Source organism: Prorops nasuta, unplaced genomic scaffold (assembly GCF_024137725.1).
Source record: "Prorops nasuta isolate Cenicafe-Biocafe unplaced genomic scaffold, Cenicafe_Pnas_1.2 PNAS00045, whole genome shotgun sequence".
Classification (NCBI taxonomy): Eukaryota; Metazoa; Arthropoda; class Insecta; order Hymenoptera; family Bethylidae; genus Prorops; species Prorops nasuta.
Window position 1 is genome coordinate 1,461,397 of NW_027116842.1, and position 17,720 is coordinate 1,479,116.

General features: G+C 32.5%; 1 protein-coding gene across 4 annotated transcripts in view; it reads left to right on the forward strand.

The window, feature by feature from the left end:
- Positions 1–12,197, forward strand: part of how (protein held out wings) — a 151,975-nt gene extending 139,778 nt beyond the window's left edge. For all 4 annotated transcript variants that reach the window (XM_066744593.1, XM_066744595.1, XM_066744594.1 and 1 more), the window contains exon 7: positions 8,983–12,197. In XM_066744593.1, coding sequence (XP_066600690.1) covers positions 8,983–9,065 — 83 coding nt within the window. In that variant the 3' untranslated portion in view covers positions 9,066–12,197. The remainder of the gene's footprint in view (positions 1–8,982) is intronic.
- The last annotated feature ends 5,523 nt before the right edge of the window (positions 12,198–17,720 follow it).

Genomic DNA, 17,720 nt, shown 5'->3' on the forward strand with positions numbered 1-17,720 from the left:
TAGCTGCGTGCTCTACCGTAGGAGGCTCCTTACGTGTCGCATAACATAAGGCTTCCCGTAACTCTAACGTAAGACGTTAAACGATGTTACATGCGCTAGGCCGTAGTTGTTAGTCTTTATTAAAACGTATAAGGGGATATATAGTACGGGAAATTGATTCGTGTGTGGTTCGTCTGTAGTTCGTCTGTAGTGTAGCATATATCAGCTTTGCTGAGAAAGTGTAGAGTTGAGTTAGCTGAAATATACGAATCAATTTCCCGAAGTGTACCTGTAGTGTATAAACATACGTATATCAACATATTCTTAGTCCTAATTTTTAATCGATGAACAATTATTGTCGTAGCTTATTTTATTATAATTATGACATATGTTGATTTTATTATTAGTGTATATTATTATATATAATAGCCGAATCAGTCATTTACTAGTCGCGCCAGTTCTGATAATAAAATCCTTAGTGTCGCCGTTTTCGAAGAAGCGTGTCGAGCATTCAGCTTTTTTAGGTCGATAATAAGATACGAGCGGCTTAATTTGGCAGTAAAGGAAGTAATAATAGGTAACGCAACGCGTAAAAAATTATTTCTATACTATTTTAATTAGAGAAAATAGTGAGGGCATCCAAAATGCAATCGTTCTTCGCCTGCTTTTGCGAGCAGTTGCATTCTTTTCGTATATCTTGCTCGTTAGAAAGCCCGATAAAAAGCTTCGGAGGGTTATATGGACATATCCCTTAGGTCCTTTATCAGCTTCATTTATTAGCTTTTCTCGTTAGTTTGTTCGCTAGCTTTTTTTCTATCTGCAAAAACTCGGTAACATTCAGTTTTGAGGTAGGGACTACTTATAACGGAAAAGCAGTAGAGGTAAAAAAGAAATTTTCGTCGTGTTGTATTACGCGAATAGGGAGAGATATATACATATATATATATATATATATATATAGGGAGGGGGATGTTTTCAAAATGATCCGGACCCCTACATGACTTGAAAATGAAAGGTTAAAAAAATGCTTCCAACAAAAATTGTAGAGTTTAAAAAATTCTATGTAGTAGTACTATGAATTTGACCTTAAATGACCCTGTGAAGAAAATGTGAAGGTCGCTACAAGTGTTTTAAAAGGCAACCCTAGTTTTTTATGGCATATTCTTGTAGCTTATCTCACGAGCTTTCTAAAACACCATATTAATTAATAATTCCATTTAGCGGTTCACTAAATATTTCGCTTTGCAATTGCCTATAGGTGTTGGTTTGGTGAAAGTACTGTGCGTGACTACCACGCAACACACGGATAGTCGTTTATCTACTTATAATTTTAATTCGCAATATCTAGTGAACAGTCGTAGCGTAAAAGATATATTAAAATAGTATTTTGATAAGTTCTGGAGATAAGCTAAAAGAATATCCCATAAAAAAGTAAGGTTGCTGTTTAAAATACTCATGGTGACCTTCACACCTTCTCCATGAGGTAGTTCAAGGTCAAATTCATATTACTGCTACATAGAATTTTTGTCTGAAGCACTTTCTTCAAAATCATTTCATTCTCAAGTGATGAAGGGGGTCTGGGTCTTTTTGAGCACCTTGTGTAGGGTGTTCCTTTTTAATTTATCCAGTCAAATATCTTCTAAACAGCTATGAACATATAGAAAGCAAATGTCAAGCAAAGAATTTATAGGTTTTAGGGGGATATTAGTCTGTATCATTAATCTGATCTAGTGAGGTGTGCTGAAAAAAAAAGATAATACACTTTGAATTTTTTAAGGCAACCCTTATTTTTTGTACCATGCTTTTTTAGCTTGCCACAAGGGTCTTATAATACCTTCCTTTCATTTTTTTATTTATCTAGTCATTCACCACCTAATTTATCTTTGGCAAAGATATATAGCAATGATTTTACCTGGAGTAATTTGTGTTTGCTATGTGTTTACACGCATAATCGCTCATCTAAATATGAGCAGTGTCTTTTTGAAAATAGGCTTATATCAGAATTTTATCAAATTTATTTTGATAATTCCATTTGAACTGAACTAATTGCCTTCGATAATTTTTTTTTTTATTTGGTTAAAATACTTATTATTCATAAAAACTTACTAATTACGATATACGTTTCTTAAACAATCAAACTGTAGTCTATCGAATGCATCTTATCACAACTATTAAGAACTCTTTTATTTAAAGTAACTTGTTCCAATAGGTATGTCATGACACAAGATTTAAAATTGACGGTACCACCAAAAGAGGTACTTACACATATTTCAAATTCATATATTTTCATTAAGATCTTCTATTAATATTTTGCACAAAAATATTATAGTTGAAATATGTCCGTTTTGAAAAGAAACTCCACATATATTTTAAATTCGAAATACCTTGTAAATTACTGGATGAAATGAATAAATGATAAAAAGATTTTAGAATGCTCTTGAAATAATTTACTAGAATATGAAATAAAGAGTATAGGCTCTAATTAAAAAATCTAAAGTGACCTTAATGCTTCCTTTAGCACTACCTCAAGATCAAGCCAATGATACCTATAGTTATGCCTTCTATAATTTTCAGATCTTTTGCTTGACTTTTTTCTTTTTTATGGTATCATTAGTTTTGGAAATATTGAATTGGGTAATTGAAAGCGGAACATCCTTCATGTTATGTACGGTGTGGATACTGTAGACCAACACAACAATAATGAAGTAAGAGATTATAATGGTGCATATGCATATTTTCAGCATTGTATTTCGTTAATTTTTCCAAGATTTCATTGTAGTTTTCTTATACGTACACTGTTCAAAACTGAATCATGTACAGGTATAGTTTCTGCTTCCCTATACTATCTTGTAGCAAAAATGCTTCTCGCAAAATTGATTCATGTCCATCTCAACTCCTCTATACTATCTTATAGCAAAAATTTAAAGACAACAGCAGACGAAACGCGACATCGACAAATATGAAGATGACGTTTTGGACGTAGTAAAAGTATTATCCATAAAGCATATTATTTATGTTGGAAATGTAGGGATGTCGAAAAATGGAATGGAAAATAATGCAAATATGGTGCATATATATAATATTATTTATCAAGTATAAAAGGGAAGAGATCGGATGCAATTTTCAGCCTATAAAGAGGAAAAAGCATCAGATAAGTATCGGGAGCAGCAAGTCAGAAGAAAGATTAATTTAACAAAGCAAAATATTCTTTAATCTTTCTTTTGATTTACTGCTCCCGATACTTATCTGATGCTTTTTCCTCTTTATAGGCTGAAAATTGCATCCGATCTCTTCCCTTTTATACTTGATAAATAATATTATATATATGCACCATATTTGCATTATTTTCCATTCCATTTTTCGACATCCCTACATTTCCAACATAAATAATATGCTTTATGGATAATACTTTTACTACGTCCAAAACGTCATCTTCATATTTGTCGATGTCGCGTTTCGTCTGCTGTTGTCTTTAAATTTTTGCTATAAGATAGTATAGAGGAGTTGAGAATTGAGATGGACTGGACATGAATCAATTTTGCGAGAAGCATTTTTGCTACAAGATAGTATAGGGAAGCAGAAACTATACCTGTACATGATTCAGTTTTGAACAGTGTATGCAGCTATACGTTTTAACTTCAGTAACATTGTGTCAGTGTGTTCACAGTATCCATAAAGCCACAACATAAAATGCTCCAAGGCTTATATGTGAGAAACGTTTATTTTCTGTTTATTACACTGTTAGAGGTATCAAAGTTAAATTTTGCATAAGACCTCTCTAAAATAAAAGCACTAGATATTTGAAAAAAGTTCCACACACACACACACACATACAAAAAGTTAATATATATTATATTTACGGAAATAAACGTCTTTTTGTATCTATAGTCTGGAACGTTTTAAGTGGTAGACCCTTATGTATAGGGTGAGTCAATCGGAATACATGCACCAAACTTCTAGAATGTTTTGCATGCGTCAAGAAGAAGTTGAAATACTCTTTGCATGTCTCTCTTACATTAATTTTTTCATTGTACAACATCAATAGCAATGTCGTCTCTTTATAATTTTTTAATAACAGGATTCACTAAAAAAATTTTTTTTGTTTCGATAAATTTTACTATTTGCCTCTAAATATTTTTTTTGTACAGATTAATTGTTCCTCTATAGATAAAATAAGGATGGATATGATAAATTATTAATGATGTTATATAAGGCTAAAATTTAAATTAGAAAAACAAATGCAAAAGGCATTTGTTAGTTTGTTTCTAGGTGTGTGCAATACACGCTTAGAGTTTTGCGTATTTCTCACGACTCATCCTGTACAAGTGTATACTAGTCTAAAGTTTTTACATTCAACCGTTAAATTAATGCATAACGTTTACCGCATAAAAACTTTCAAGACATACTTTACCATCCATCCCCTCCCTCTTCCCAAGTACCTTAGCAAACCGTTAGATTTTTTTTAAAGAAATTGAAACCAAAAAAAAAACAAGGTTTCCTGTTCGAGATGAATTTTTGTATCGGTTAATTTGGAAAAAGAAAGAAGAATGTTTAAATATGAGATATTTGAGTAGATAGGTCGTGTAGATGAAAAGTGAAAAATCAGGCTGTTATATTGATGAATGCGTTAGAAAAATGACGAATGAAATGCAAGGTTAGCGTCTATTTTTGAAAGAAATAACGGAGGTGGCAGCACCTTCCGATTTTAATTAAACTAGGAATATTGGGCGGTTTTGGATTAACTCTTAAGGTAATTTATATTACGTACGGCGAGTTCGGGCTTTCGTACGCTCTTATCGCACGCAGCTATCTTTGGCTCACGTGTTTTCTCCCGTCCGATTAATCCCAGGACCGCGAATACGGTATACATACATATATATATATATATATATCAAAATATAAGATAGATGTTATATTATTTGCTTTCTGCAATGGATAATTTCCGATGAGAGAAAGATTAAGTTTCGTGGCACATTTTTGTGCGCTACTCAATGCAATAATCAAAGGCCATTCAGTGTAGTTATTATTAGTATTACACACACACACACACACACATATATATATATATATATATATATATATACAAATAAATATATGTATATTTTTAAAGATTTATTCGAATAGGGTGAATTAACGAGTATTAGTTTCGAAAGCTTTTGCAGTTGTTTTGATATAATTTTTTAGTCGCGTCTGTGTTTAAAAGAATTTTACAGTCTCTCGATTATATTTTCATTTAAGACGTATCGGGTATCGATTCTTCTTTTCCTTTTTTTTTAGTTTCGACTATTTATCCGTATTAAAAATCGTGTAAGAAATCTATCAAGTGTGTATCGATAATACGGTGATGGTTCGTTACATTTGATTTCGATACTTTACCCCGCCCCTTCCTCGTTTTTCTTAACCTTACCAATTTAAAAACTCGTGCTTTATGCACAATAATTATAAATAACACTACAATGTACTACTAGAATCTTGAGTGTATCCCTAGGGTTGATCTAACATACGATTTAACAACAATTAACTCGTTCGGGTTTGCCTTTCCTCTACGAATCTTACTCACCCCCATATTCCCGTTCATATATTAGCAATTGACTCTGTTAAATTATAATTGAGTATACCTATTCATTTCTTTTTTAACAACGTTCTTTTAAAATTCAGCAAATTATTCGATAATTGAATTAGTGTAATATCGCGTGTAACACACTTTAACAATAATTAACTTTTGTGTGACAGGATTAAAAGACTGCAACCTAAATTAATTTCGGAAACGTTTAGATTTATTAAAGTTGAATATATTATAATATATATATATATATATATACAAGAATCAATGGATAGATTTAACATGATACTCTTGTAGGAAATGCAAAATTTTGTTAGAATTAATGATTGATCTTGTCATCGTAAAAATCCCGTTTTGAAAATGTAATGACTGGTGATAGGTAGGTAGGCTATATGCGCGTAGGGTTTAGGCAGGCATAATATATATATATGTATAGGGAAGAGTACCCAGGGGACCAAATCACATTTTAAGGACTGACGGTTCTAGCGTATAATTGTAGCTGTTTAAACAAATTGAAGGCTATTCGTAACGATTCGCAAGGTCTTTTTATCAAATATCAATAAAGGTAGAGAGACATTTGTAAGTTTGTAGTCCCTTGTCCATACATTTTCATCTGCTTATTGTAGTAGGATGCTAGCAATAAGCATTAAAAAAATAGAATCACTAGAAACGAAAGAGAGCAATGAAAGTAGATTTTTAACAAAATGTCTCTTACCTTTTTTATTTTTTAATTTACCAAATGGGTAAACGAAAATTAGATCTTTATTAATGAAAAATAGTCTTTAAATATTATTGAATAAGCTACTATGAGAATTATGTACATTATTTTATATTACTTTATATGATTATTTAATTTTATTTTTATAAAGAGATTTAGCCATTATACTCATAGGAAGTTAAGTGGTGAAGCGAGAAGGGTAGGTCTAATTCTAATACTCACTGATACTGCAAATGAACAAAATGGCTACACATGTATTAGTCGTATTAAAGACTTAATAATTATGTTGAGAATCTTATAAAAATATAAAAATAAATTCGTAGCCATATGTAAGTGAGATTGAATCCAGATTATATAAGCTTCTTTCTTTTTTATTCAAATTATTTCAAATTGAATTACCGCTCATGATTCTAGGTATAGAAATAACTTAAAAAAAAAAACTTGTTTCGTGGGATGATAAATGATTTTATCAATATTCATAATTATCATGCACAGAAATGAAACTGAAAATGTGTAATCTTATATCATATATCTAACCTTTATTTTCGAATTAAATTTTACAAATCCCACTGTGCAAGTTCTTGAACGTATCATGTTTAGAGCCTAAGTTGCAGGAAACTATAATAGACAGCATTTGCTTTTCTTTAGTAATAAACCAGATTTTATAATAATACGTAGTAACTTTTCAACAAAACAATGCTCTTTCACGATTAAGGTAGTATCCAAACTGTTTAAGACTTTGTGGATTGGACATGTTTTAAAATCGAAATGAACAAAATCCTGCTTCATATACTTAGATTGATGATGTAGACATATCGAATAACAGTTAAAAAACGGCGTTACATTTACGTTAAAACCCCATTTTTACTTTTATTTCTTGATTTTCTTTTTAAATTCATTTTTCAACTTAAAAATTATATTTTACTTTCAAATTTGATTTATTAGAGTTATTGTAATCGCTAAAATACTTATACTTTAAAACTTTATCGTTAAAATTTTTTTTAAATGATGACAAATGTACAAGTTTACTTGTCTCGATAAAAAGATAGTTAATTGAATTAAGCAAACTCAATATTTTACATGCTTCTGCAAGCAGTTAATCCTATCGAAACAATGAATTTTTAGATATTTTTCACGCGATTGAGATGACTCTTCATTAAAGAAAATGGAGTGCAAAATAAATATTCTTTAAGAAAATAATTTAGCTCAAAATAAAAATGGAAAAATACTGTTAAGAAACTCTGTGTGTGTGTGTGTGTTTGTATGTATGATGCAAATATAAATGGAAATATTCTTTTTGACATCGTGTGTTTCAACTATTATTTAATTATAAAGGAGGATTTTATTTTGTTTCTATTTAAAGATAGACTTAATAAAAGCAGGATTGTTTGTTTAGAATTTAAATATGGTTTCATCAGTACAGTCTACATGAACTTTAGGTACTGCCTTAAAGAGTGAGGACCATATATAAGAGAAATTTTCTTAATCTGGAAATAAGGAAAATGTTAAATTAATAACGTATATATAACATTCATTTAATTATTTTCTAAAATATGTATTTTCAGTTTCTATTAATATTATTTATACTATTCTAGTAAGTACATGTTCTACAGAGTCCTAAAGATAAACAATATTGCATTTTTGGCAAAAATCTCCTAATTTTATAAATTTAATCAACTTCTTTTTTATGAGCGTAATTTTTCAATATCATTTAATTTAACTATATTATAAAGCAGAATACGATATAAATATTGTACAAGTTCCGTCAAATAAATCGGTTCAGCGTCTGAAAGTGGCAAAATCGCGGTGGCGTATAATAAGAATTTTATTGGTCGAAGATAGAGAGAAAGGGACGATCAGATTGCTCGCGGTTTCTTTTTTTAACTGACAAATGAATTCAATCAAGGAGGTGAGGAGGTAATAGAAACGAGAAAGAGAATGGCAGATCACTTAATGGTTCCTTTCTTTGCATCTTTGACCGAAAATATGCTCATTGTCCGTTGTCGCGATTTTGAAACTTTCAGATGCTGAGGTGGTTTATCCGAGGGTCCATGTATTAACACATTGCGATCGGGAAACGAGATTTCTCGTTTTTAAAAAAATTACGTAGACATCGGGAAACGAGATGTCTCGCTTTTAAAAAAATTACGTACGTCGTTTGTGCACTTTGCTGGTAATTTTTAAGCATTTATTTTAGTTCTATTTTTTACCATAATGGATAAGTTTGAGCAAAAATCGCCCGATGGCAATGTGTTAATATAAAAGTCTTGCGACCTTATGCTTATATAAAAAGCAAATGAAATTTAAATTTGAACAAATTTTGGCCAAAATTAACTATTTTTAAATGTTTGGACTCCCCTAAAGAATCGAACATTACTATACTAGCAAAAATAATATTGATGAAAACATGAAATGCCACTGTACATATAAAAATATAATTGAATAGACAAATTCCACGTGCGTGATCAATCTGATATTTTCTTTATTTTCAGTTTGAAAAATCCTCCCTTTGGACCTTGATTTTTCAAAGAATCGAAAGAAAATGGAAAAATTCCTGGAACGTACGCTCTTTAATAATGATGACGAAATAGATATATACATATATATAATAATTATTGTTGTTGATATAGCGGCAGAGGTGTACATTCACCTGCCGACGACTGTGGAGCTTTACTAATACGTAAAAAGCGGTCGATTACTGACATTTGTATGTTGGGGACAGGTGCAGCAGCCGCTGTTAAGCAGCGTAGGCACCTGGGTCAGATTCGCGAGCACCCTTATCAAAGGGCTGGTGCGCTGTCGTGAATACAGAGAGCTCGCAGAGAGTACTGTTCGCGACTCCGCGGAAAGGTTAGTCTTGCACAGACGTTAATTATGTTCTTTTTTTATATAATACTACTTCATTATTTCTAAACCGAATGAGCCCTTCGGATATCCAAACTAGACGGCGATGCATCCTTGCTTGCATCTTTCTCATCCATGCACCATAAATGTCAGATGACGCGATGGCATACGTATACATACATATATGTATGTATGCATGTGCTGTTTGTGTGCTTCCGAAGGGCTTATTCGTATCGTCTATACTTATAAATACCGATCAATGTATGCGAGAGCTTCCACAAGGCACGCGAATCGCACATTCGAATAACATGTTCAGAGTGTACGTATAAGTGCCTTGTGCACGCTCATCCTGTGTACCTGATATGCACCACCTAATCACCCAACTCTCCTTCAATTTCATTTTATTGCATTTCCAACAACACCCCTTCCTTGGATCGCATCTTCATCCAAATACAGAATATATATTTTATTGTTTACGTGCAACGTAACGTTTTCCAAAACACTTATAGATTTTATAGGTTTCCACATATATATACCACTTGGATCATGAACGAAAAATTATCTCTACTTTCGCAACTGGAAGAGGTGTTCAAATTTTTGTATAGAACATCTCTCTGGGTGGTGTAAATATAGAAAGACGCTTCAAACAGATCTTATATATAACAAATTGTATATCTCTTATAATTAAGAATAGTCGACACAAATTTATGTTCATGATCTAGGTCCTTTCAATTGGCAAGCCTTGTATATTGGGTATCTCCTGTACGCTTCAGCTCGGACAGAAGATTGAGAACGCATGGTGGGGATAGAATGGAGATAAGATGACGTATGTGGAGAAGGAGAGAACTATAAAATACATATCATAGGCTACAGTATCGATGCCTCCTCTCTCTCTCTCTCTCTGTATAATTTTAAGTGGAAAATTTAGCTGTTCTATATTTACACTACCCAGATGTAGAGAGCAAAACGCGTCATCTGTTTCAAGTGGTTTCCCCGGTAGGCCCAATCCGTTGAACATTTACTTACAATTGTTCCAAGTACCTACCATTCTGTGGTACTTGGAGTTCAGCTCTTCGAGCAATGCCACTCGTTGCTGTATGCACATATACTATATATAATGTCCAATTGCAATAATTGCTCCACGAATCCTCCCCTCTACAGTCTCACATTGATTTTAAATCAGATTCTATTTGTTGGAATTCATAAAGAATCTGGAGGAAAGTTCGCGTAAAGTTATGAAAAGGAAGGTCGTGGAGCGATTAGTGCAGCCTCCGGCACATTCACATAGGACATTGGTGCCTAGCAACGCGTGACACTGTTCGAAGAACCGAACTTTGCGTACAACAAGAGGAGAGGTACTTGGAACACTTGTAAGCAGCAAAGTTTCAGTGGATTAGGCCTACCGGGGAAACCACTTTAAAAAGGTAATGCATCTTGTGCTCTCTACATCTGGGTAGTGTGGATATTGGGACAGATAAGTTTTCCACTTAAAATTTTAGAAAGATAAAGAGAGAGAGAGAGAGAGAGAGCACGTGTCGATGAGAGGTGACTGGTGTGAATAATGAAGGGAAGGGGCAATGATAGATAGAACATATATATACCATGTTCAACGAGAGAACGCCGACAGATCGAAAGAAAACTCGTCCAGTTTGGTCAGATTCCACCCATAATTGTACGCGCAGCATGCTAAATGTATCCCTTTCAGGACATGAACGTTACGAGTCGTTTAGGTGCCCCGCGCTGTAAAGCAAAAATCTTTACTAGTATTGTATTTTTACTCATGTTTATAATCATGCATATTTTTAAATCAAATTTTTTGATTTACTTCGCTTATTTTTCTCAAACCTTTTCTACAATTCCTTATCTCTCAACAAAAAGAATCTTTTTTAAAATCTTATAACTCTAAATGTAGTGAAAAATTAATTCAAATTATCAATTGCTTGAAGCATTTATATAATAATTTAACGATTTAAAATGTATTGCTTTGTGCATTTTTAATTTTTAATAACGGAGAGATTTGAACGCAATAAAACGGTACTGGAATACGCTTTGTCTATTACTGAACTGAGAACTACGTGGTTTTCCCACCACCTTATTGCAGGCGCGAAAGTTCGGCGTTCTCTCGTTGAATGCAGTTATAGTATACCAGCGTATAGTTCTTTCTTCCTATGTGTCATCCACTCTCCCTCTCCCCTTCCTCTCTCTCTCTCGCTTTCCAGCCAATGAGATGCTTCTACCCCCACTATGAGTTTTCTCAGTCTTCTTTCCTAGTTGAAGCGCCTTACGTGAAACACCCTGTATAGTGTAGTTGTAAAAATTTCTTCTTTTTGCATTTGAAAGCGTTGCCAATATACGGAGGACTTTGTAAACAAAGCTTGCTTCATTTCCCTCCTATATGCAATTTTATTGTAGATTAAAAATAAAAGTGCATTATAAAGAAAAAGAAGCAAGCAAAAATTTTTATGATATTCCTTCGATGGACACCGACGACCAAAATAATTACCGTCATTGGCGTAACTCCCCGCTCTTAGGCCTAACGTATGAAAATATTTTTGTTGCTATTGTTGTTCTTGATCGTTGTACGCACACTCTTTATAATTATTTTTTACTTCACTTCGCCTCTCAGAGCGTACATGTAAAAATTGATTTTTCCCCGTAACTGCAAGCTAGATATCAATTTTATTGCATAGTCCTTTATGAATTTACATTGAAAGGAGTTTCAGAAAAATTCCATGTAAAAAAATTCCTATCTGTTGGAGAAACGGAGATGGATACATTTTTGCATGGACCTGCTGAGCAGCGAATTGAAGTGTACACATATACCATACAGATCTGCCAAAGAGTATTGTTTAATGTTGAGAAATATGCGATGTGGGTGCGCACCTCCCAATCCTTGCATCGGTCGGATCATCATTTTTTTCTCTCCTTCTCTCCTTCCCTCCAGCCTCTCCATCTTCTACATCCCTTCCTCCCCTGATATCTACAACAATTTTATTATTGACAAGTGCAAGACACTGCGCTCGTGACGATGTAATTAGAGGTATGCCGCTCGATTTTTCTGACGTCTCTTTGTTTTTCTCTTTTTTTTGTTTCTTTTTGAATCAAACATTGGCGATAAAGCGCAAAAAAGAGACGCACCGTAAGCAAAATAGATAGGCCTAATGTCAAACAGCCTACAGAATAGCGTCACTGAAATAACAAATAAATAATCGAATATTAATAACGAAAGAAAGATAAAAAAACTTAAATATCATAGCATCTAAAGATTAATTATCACAGATCCGAATATTTATCATATTTATTATTGCGTACAAGGCTGAAAACGTCCTGTTATATAAATGCTTTCCAGAAAATGAAAAATGTAAAAAAAAAAAAAAGTAAAAGAAAAGATGAAAGAATTGTGTATTTGGCATTTTTGTCCTATTCTCTTGGCAACTTGTGCCTGTGGAACACTTATCGGTTTTCCATTGGATATGCATATAGTGTACATATGTATGCACGTAAAATGATAGAAGAAACACACACATACATATACACATACACGCCCACGCACACACGATCATATTCAGCCAATAAATAAAACTGAAATGATATTAATGTATGAATGAGTGAACGTATACATATATGTTATAGAGTAATACTATATAACAAATAAATATTTCTATAAAAAAAAAATCTGTATTTTTGTCTATCATCGGAAGAATTGCAGGGATGGTAACGCGGTGCGACGGAACGTAAGAGTAAGAGAAAAAAAAAAAAATCCATCGAATATATTCCTTCGTCCATCGTATTCTTATCAAGCATCATCATCGCGGGACAGGGACAGATTGGATCTTTGAATGCGACGAAAGAAATATTACGCGAGTCGTGGATATCCCCGCATATATATCGCTCTTTCTCCTTCATTCTCTATCGTTACGAACGCTCGCAATTTGATATCGAGTAGCTAAGTAAAGAGAAAAGAGTATAGATTCGCAAAGAAGCATGTTAAATTATTGAAATACGATGGACAATCCGTGTCATCTACCGTTGCTTGTTATTTAAATGCTGCCGGAGAAAAAATGCTCTACCATCTTTTTAACTAACATTTTTTTAGTTGTCTAATTTTTATATTGACACCCTTTTTATCATAGGCGCAATATCATCCATTACCACACAGTCTGCACAACTGCACCATCTTTATGAGAACTAACAATAATGCTCCACACGGCCAAGTTGACACTAACTTAAAATTTAGTACACGTATTATGTACACGATATACACAGGGTTTATCAATAATAGCGTCCTTCATGGAAAACAGGGAATGAACATTAGAGAATAAAGTCGAAAGTTATAAGATCTACAAATGATCTGATGAGCGATCATGAGCGAGCAGTGAAAGATTTGGAAAATGTAAATTTCAGGCAATAATGTGCTCCTCGACTGGATTCTTCGACCCATCTGTATATATATATATATATAATAAAGCAGGGTTAGAGGTTGGGTTTAAGCATGCTGAATTCCCAATCCTTGTTCGTTTACCATCGACTATGCCTATCCACGAGATTGCCAAATTAAATTAACACTGGAAATAGCAAATTTTCAAGACAGACGAAGGTATACAGAGTTGACCAAACATATAAATGAAGGATACTCAAGTATCGGCATGATTTTCATACCTATGTACAAAGGGCTCGTTTTTACACTGACAAACAATTTAATGATTTAAAGCAGCAATCGATTAAAGAAATTAGTTTAGAATATTTGTACACCTCGATGGATCCAAGGTCACGCTAAGAGCAGGCATTGTGAAAAGCATAAAATCCAATCCTTGTATGAAAAATGAAAATTGAGTCTAAATTATATCTGGAATTAAGTATCGTCGTTTTAGTTAAAATAAGTATTTTGCTTTATCTTATTAAAACGATTACTATACTTTAATCCTTTCTATTCGACAGACTTCGTTCTTGGCAATACTAATAGGTAGGATCAAACTTATCATTTCGCAGTTACCTTTCCGTATAGGATTTAAAGTCAATACATGGATATTTAAGCACACAGAATTTGCTCAAGTTAATCTCAGTTGTTTTTAACTCTTACGGTCTATGCCCTCGCTAAGGGGACATGATCGTCTGCGAAGGGTTAAATCACCAAATAAATTATTAACGTAATAATGATTTCAGTTTCTGGATATTAAAATCACGCGCCAATTTTTTTATCTTTCAGTTATGTTCGGTCGACTTAATTGCAAAGCTTCGTCTGTTTTGAAATTTTGCTATTTCACACGTCAATTGGGACAAGCTCGCGGATACCGCATAGGTATAACTGGAGATGTGCTGGAAGTAGTCTGGAAATTCGCTATAGCTCAGATTAATTCCACCTTCATTTACCTTCATTCATATGCAGACTGATGAATCCACCTGATATGCACATTATTGCGTGAAATTCATCATTTTCATATCGTACACCGCTCACTCATTATTAATAAAACCCTTTTTCACCTTGTAATTTTCGACTTCGTTTTCTACCCGTAATTCGTATAGTTTCCGAGAACCAAACGATTATTGATACATCCAGAATTTAGTAGACCATAGACAATATGTTAATCTAAAGATATATTGCTTAGAAAATTACATTTCATAAAGCGTATTAAAATTTTTTGCAGCATCTATCATTTTTCAAATATTCGATTATTATGCTGGCGAAAAAGTGCGTTATTTTAGCTGAACTGATGAATTCAATAAATAACTTAGAAATAGTGCTGAATGGGATAGACCTGTCTCAAATGTAATTTTCTTAGCAATCTACCGCTGAAATATTAACTATGGACTTTTTAACAAAGTGTACAGAATATAAAAATATAATAAAGCATGGCATAAACAGATAACTTACTTTAATTCGACTCGGAGTGTGGACGTAAAATATAACGTTTATCTCCGTAACTATTACGATAGACAAATATTTCTTTCGTGGAACCTTTCTGACACTCCGTTCTATCGAGAACCAACAGGATATTTGCAAAATATTGATATCTTATATAAACAGAGAAACGTAGATAAATCATTTTTCAGGTCCATTCCTTGGAGTGAATTGAAGTAAATGTACTGTACATTAAAGTATGAGATATTTTCTGACAGAACAATGGACCATTCACGTCTTGTCCGATTGATATTTTGGACTTTAATTTTATACATAGTTTATACGGAAATAGTGGTTTCAATAATACTGTACAGTAATTAATAATATATTCATTAATATTTATATAGATTTATTTATATATTCGGCAGATGTGTGAATACCAACGCAATAATAATGAAGTGAAAATTTCTACCTGTACAATAAATTTACGAAAAAATAACTATGAATATTGAAAATAATTTATCAATATAGTCAAGGTTGATACTGACAGTATAAATATCTATATATATATATATGTATATATAGTAGCACTACATATTTTCACCTTACTGTGCTATGTTGGTATGCACACAGCGAATCCATATTTGTACAAGGTGTAATGAAACGACTGTCTTTTTTTTTCTTAATTGGGGTTCTGAGGAGGAACCTAAAAATAAATGTAAAATTTTGTTCAAAACTATTAAGAGATTTAAAAGCTACTGACATTTTAAAATCACTCCTTCTTGACACTTTTCAAATGACTCCAACGTCAAAATGAATAGTGGAGGAAGTGAATAAACCTGTGATAAACAGTTTGTGTGAAAAAACTGTTTTTCGATAGTGCATTCGCTATTTATTTAATTCGATTATTAAATATACTTTTCCGAGTTAAATAAAACGATTATTAAATCAATATGTAAAATAAAAGAATTAAATTATTATTCGGAATTGAATTTAATGAATGTTAAAATTGACGTAATGGAAGTTACTCGTGATGCTACTACGCTAAGTGAAAAAACTATTATTAAATAGACGTGCTATATCTTAAACTTTTAAGAAAATAGTCTATCGCTAGTGCATTTTTTTAACATAAAGAATCATTTCAAATTAATTAGCTAATCATAAAGAAGTGAAACTTAACAGAGTTCAATGGTTATCCATTCCCTGTGTGCTGGTGATTTGATCAACGACTCTAAGTGGCTTACGTGATGGCTTTCTGTAGCACTTAAACATTTCTAGCATTTTATCACCTTTAACCCTTTCAGATCTGAATTTAATTAGTCCATGGTAAACAGTTTTTCTCGGCGGATTCTTATTGCTTTTATTTAAAATATAACTAAACTCTATTTTATTTATTAACACGGATAACTTATCTTTACATACTTTTTATGCAACGAACACTTTTTAAAATAATTTTCATATGCTTAATTTGTTTATTATTAGTTTATACGTACATCAATATATTAAATCAAGCATTTGATGCATCCGAACGCAACACAATATCATATATGAATGATTAAATTTGTTTTCTCCATTGGAATATGGACATCGGGCCTCAAAGGGTTAAATACTCTTAAAATAACAAAGTTACAATTTTAACCTACGTTTTCTAACAACATTGTTATTTACCTACGTTTAAAGTAATTTAAAGTAATCGGTCGATAATTTCGACCTACGCGTGCCTGCTTTCTTCGCTTTACTAATTTTCCTCTCCTCTCTTGCCTCTACCAATCCACTTCACCAAAAGCGTGGGTGTATATGTATGCACGTGTATATTTAGTGAAATGACTGTTTACAATGTATTTCTTGATCAATTTGTTTGGTAAACTTTGACTTACGATTGTTTTTAAATTAAGTTAAACGATGAAGTTGGATCGGTAAAGGGAGGAAAAGTGAGAGCAAGAGTTAGCAAATTGAAGAAGGCTAATGCACTTTGGCCGAGATTAATTTTATTATCGACTCCCCCCCCCCCCTTCCTTTACCTCTCCTTCACTTCAAACTGTTTCTGTTCTGCAAAAGTAATCATTGTTGTTAGAAAATATAGGTTAAAAGTACTTTCGTTAGTTTAAGTTAATTTCAAAAGTGATAAAAGTGCAATATTGTTACGAAAATCCATCATAAAAATCCGTCTGAAGAGTCTGATAAATTTCCGTTATATAAAGGAAATAAATAACCATTGAAACGGTAAGTTTCATTTTCTTTATGAATTACTAAGTTATTTTAAATAATTGTTCAGTACCAAAAGGAAATTCTTTCATGCATTGGTAATCCATGTTAGTTTTAAAAATTGAAGATAGTTGGTTTCTTTTAACGTAGTTTGTTCAATCCTCGTAATAGCAACAGAGGCAACTTTCATTTCTTTAATTTTAATTTTAAATAAATTTTGATACGTTTCATTTTTTATCTCTTCTGTTTTAATAACTAAAATTGATGTATTTCATTGGAAAATTAATTTTATAGTCGAATTAATTAAACAGCGAATGTATCCTTAGAAGACTGATTTTTCAAAAACCGACTACTATACTTGTTTTTTTAAACTTTTCCGCTTTCAATTTGGACTTGGAAGTTGTTCGAAACGAGCCAAAAAGGTAATGATAAAATGTAAGGAGCTTCTCATCCTAACGTCCATTGGAACGAAACTTTCAATCTAATTTTTAGTTGTTCCTCCGAATCGTCAATTTCAAGAAGAGTTGGTCATTTCGTTACATATTGGATAAACATATATAGAGGGTGTATCA